The sequence below is a fragment of the Miscanthus floridulus genome, unplaced genomic scaffold, assembly GCF_019320115.1.
Source record: "Miscanthus floridulus cultivar M001 unplaced genomic scaffold, ASM1932011v1 os_1608, whole genome shotgun sequence".
Classification (NCBI taxonomy): domain Eukaryota; kingdom Viridiplantae; phylum Streptophyta; class Magnoliopsida; order Poales; family Poaceae; genus Miscanthus; species Miscanthus floridulus.
The window spans coordinates 5,489-8,592 of NW_027097807.1; the positions used below are offsets into that span (position 1 = coordinate 5,489).

The window sequence follows — 3,104 nt, forward strand, 5'->3', positions numbered from 1 at the left end:
GCGAGCGGCCGAGCGAAGCCCTCCTCCGCGTCCCGCAACTCCGCTGTCCGCTCCCTTCCCCTGCCCGAGTCCCGACGGCGGACGGACGACGCTCGCGAGCCAGCTGCGGTCCGCCCATCCCCGAGCAGCAACGGCGTGGCCCCGCGCCCTCCCCCCACCTGCGCCGCCGCCGCCCCGTACCTCCCCGACCAACAGCGACGCGACCATAGCCTCCCCCACCGGCAATGGAAGCGACTGCCGCCCTTCCCCTGATCTGCGGACGGACGACGCTCGCGAGTCCAGCTGCGGGCCTGCGGAGCCGCCACGGCGCGGCCACGGCGGCCCCACCCCGCGGCCGTCCAGGCGTCCAGCGCGGCACCGGTAGGCAGCAGCGCCAGCCACTCCGCTCGCATCCGCCTCTGCAACCGCCAGAAGCCCAGATCCGTGGTGGCCTCGCCGGACGCCGGCCAGCAGTGGCACGAGCCGAGCCACCGAGAGCCAGACGTGACCCACCCAGCCGGCCCGCCTGCCCAGCGGCCAGCGGCCGTCCAGGGCTCCAGGCGTCCAGCGGCCGTCCAGGGCTAAGGGCTCCAGGCGTCCAGCGCTAGCACTCCAGCACGGCAGCGCCAGGCCGCCAGCCAACGCCGGCCAGCAGTCCAGCACCGCCCTTCCCCGGTCCCCTGCAACGCCTCTGTCGGTCTGTGTCTGTCTGTCCTGGCCTCCACCAATTCATTGGATTAAATTTCTTGTCATTTTTCAGAAGACTTAGCCGATTAGGGATTGTAGATCTATCTTCTGTGAGCCTAGAATTGAATGGAAATTATTGTAATTTTTCAGGAAGTTGAGGCATGAAGAAATCAAATATAGCATTTCTTTTTTAGAAGCACGAGGCAAAAAAAAGTTGCAACTTGTGCTCCACCAATTCCAGCTGTTGATGAAGAGTTGTCTATTCCTGTTGTAGAAGATCCTCTAATTGTGAGTGATGAAAGTGCTATCGTAGTTGTGGATGAAGGGACAGAAACACCTAGAGTAACAGATACAGACACAGATCCTACTAGAGATAATGGGTCAAATCAAATTGAAGAAGAAGAGGAAGAAGAACCGCCTACGACTGCTGATGTTGATTCCCTTGAGCATGACCCGGGCCTAAGGAGTCCTATTTCAATCTTTGATGTGAATGAACAAGATTCTATCATAAGAAGGTACATTTTAAAAGGCCCCTGTCATCTTTATGCCTATAATTATCCATCTAGAAAAATCTATGGCAAAGATCGCCGCTTTAGTTTTGTTTGGTTTCATAAGTACCATTGGATTGAATATAGCGTAGAGAAGGATGCAGCATATTGCTTCTATTGTTATTTGTTTGGTAAGGAAAGTGGAAAATTTATTACGGATGGTTGGCATAATTGGAATATAGGAACTATATCACTTGACAAACATGAGTCTTCAACTTTACACAAGTTTGCTCAAGAGAAATACAGCTTATTTGTGAAAAAGGGTACAAAAATTGATACTGTCATTGAGAAGGTGTCAGAAAAGGATCGAGTTGATTACAAGGCTAGGTTGACTTATTCACTTAGATGTTTGAGATTCCTTCTGCATCAAGGATTGGCTTGTCGCGGGCATGATGAAACTGAAGAATCTAACAACAGAGGAAACTTCCTTGAACTCTTGAATTGGCTTGCAGGAAATAATGAAGAGGTGCACAAAGTGGTTCTGAAAAATGCCCCAGGTAATTGCATTTTGACATCCCCTCGCATACAAAAGCAAATTATTAGATGTTGCTCTGAAGAAACCACTAGATACATACTTGAAGAACTTGGGGATGACTACTATGCAATTCTAGCTGATGAATGTAGTGATATATCACATAAAGAACAACTGGCTGTTTGTTTGCGTTATGTTGATAAACGTGGAAGTGTTTGTGAAAGGTTCCTTGGAGTAGTTCATGTTCCTGGCACCACTTCTTTGGAACTTAAAACAGCTATTCAATCTTTACTCACTAGTCATCACTTGAGTCTTAGTTCTTGTCGTGGGCAAGGATATGATGGGGCTAGTAACATGAAAGGAGAGGTTAAGGGGTTGAAAACACTGATAATGAAAGAGTCTCCTTCTGCTTATTATGTGCATTGTTTTGCACATCAACTCCAATTAGTGCTTGTTGCTGTTGCCAAGGGAGATGTTGGGGCTAGTACTTTTTTTTCAAGTTTCACGCTTGCTGAATATTGTTGGAGTTTCTTGCAAACGCCATGATATGCTTCGAGATGTTAGAGCACGAAAATTGAAGAAAGCACTTGAATTGGGTGAAATAGAAAGTGGAAGTGGGTTAAATCAAGAGATGGGATTGGCTAGGCCTGGTGATACTAGGTGGGGTTCTCATTATAGAACTGTTTTGCATATCATTGACATGTATTCTACCATTCAGGAAGTACTCATAACTCTTGGAAAGGATCCCACACAAAGATATGATTGGCCAAACATACATGCTATGGTTCTGACTTTAGAGTCATTTGAGTTTGTTTTCAATGCCCACTTGATGCTTGTGATTCTTGGGTACACAAATGAGTTGTCTCAATCTTTGCAAAAGAGAGACCAAGATATTGTTAATGCAATGGCACTTGTTGGTGTGGCAAAGAGAAGGTTCCAACAATTGAGGTCTAATGGGTGGGAAGATTTCTTAGAAAAGGTTAAATCATTTTGCATCGAATATTCTATTGATGTTCCTGCAATGGATAGCAAATATGAGCCTCATGGAAGATCCCATCGCTTTTATCCTGTACAAACAATTGATGATCACTATAGAAGAGAAGTGTATATTGGTATTATTGATAGAATTCATCAAGAGCTTGAGAATCGGTTTGATGAGGTTAGTAGGGAGTTGCTTATTTGTATGTCAGCACTGAATCCCTCCAATTCATTTGTCTCATTTGATGCTCAGAAAATCCTTAAGCTTGCAACTTTTTATCCCAAAGATTTTTCAAGTTCTCCTTTGAGGACACTTGAAATTCAACTTGGCACATATATTGAAGATGTGAGAATGGATGATAGATTTGAAGGACTGAACAACCTCGGTGAGCTCTCTAACAAGCTTGGTTGACACTAAGAACATGAATTATATGGTTTGG

At 46.4% G+C, this 3,104-nt stretch overlaps 1 protein-coding gene across 1 annotated transcript; it reads left to right on the plus strand.

Annotated features, from left to right (window-relative positions):
- The first annotated feature begins 224 nt into the window (after positions 1–224).
- Positions 225–2,611, plus strand: LOC136534180 (uncharacterized). The gene is made up of 3 exons (XM_066526649.1): positions 225–360; positions 941–1,711; positions 2,405–2,611. Exons 1-3 carry the CDS (start codon positions 225–227, stop codon positions 2,446–2,448), a joined length of 951 nt encoding a protein of 316 aa, XP_066382746.1. The 3' UTR covers positions 2,449–2,611.
- Positions 2,612–3,104: the final 493 nt, after the last annotated feature.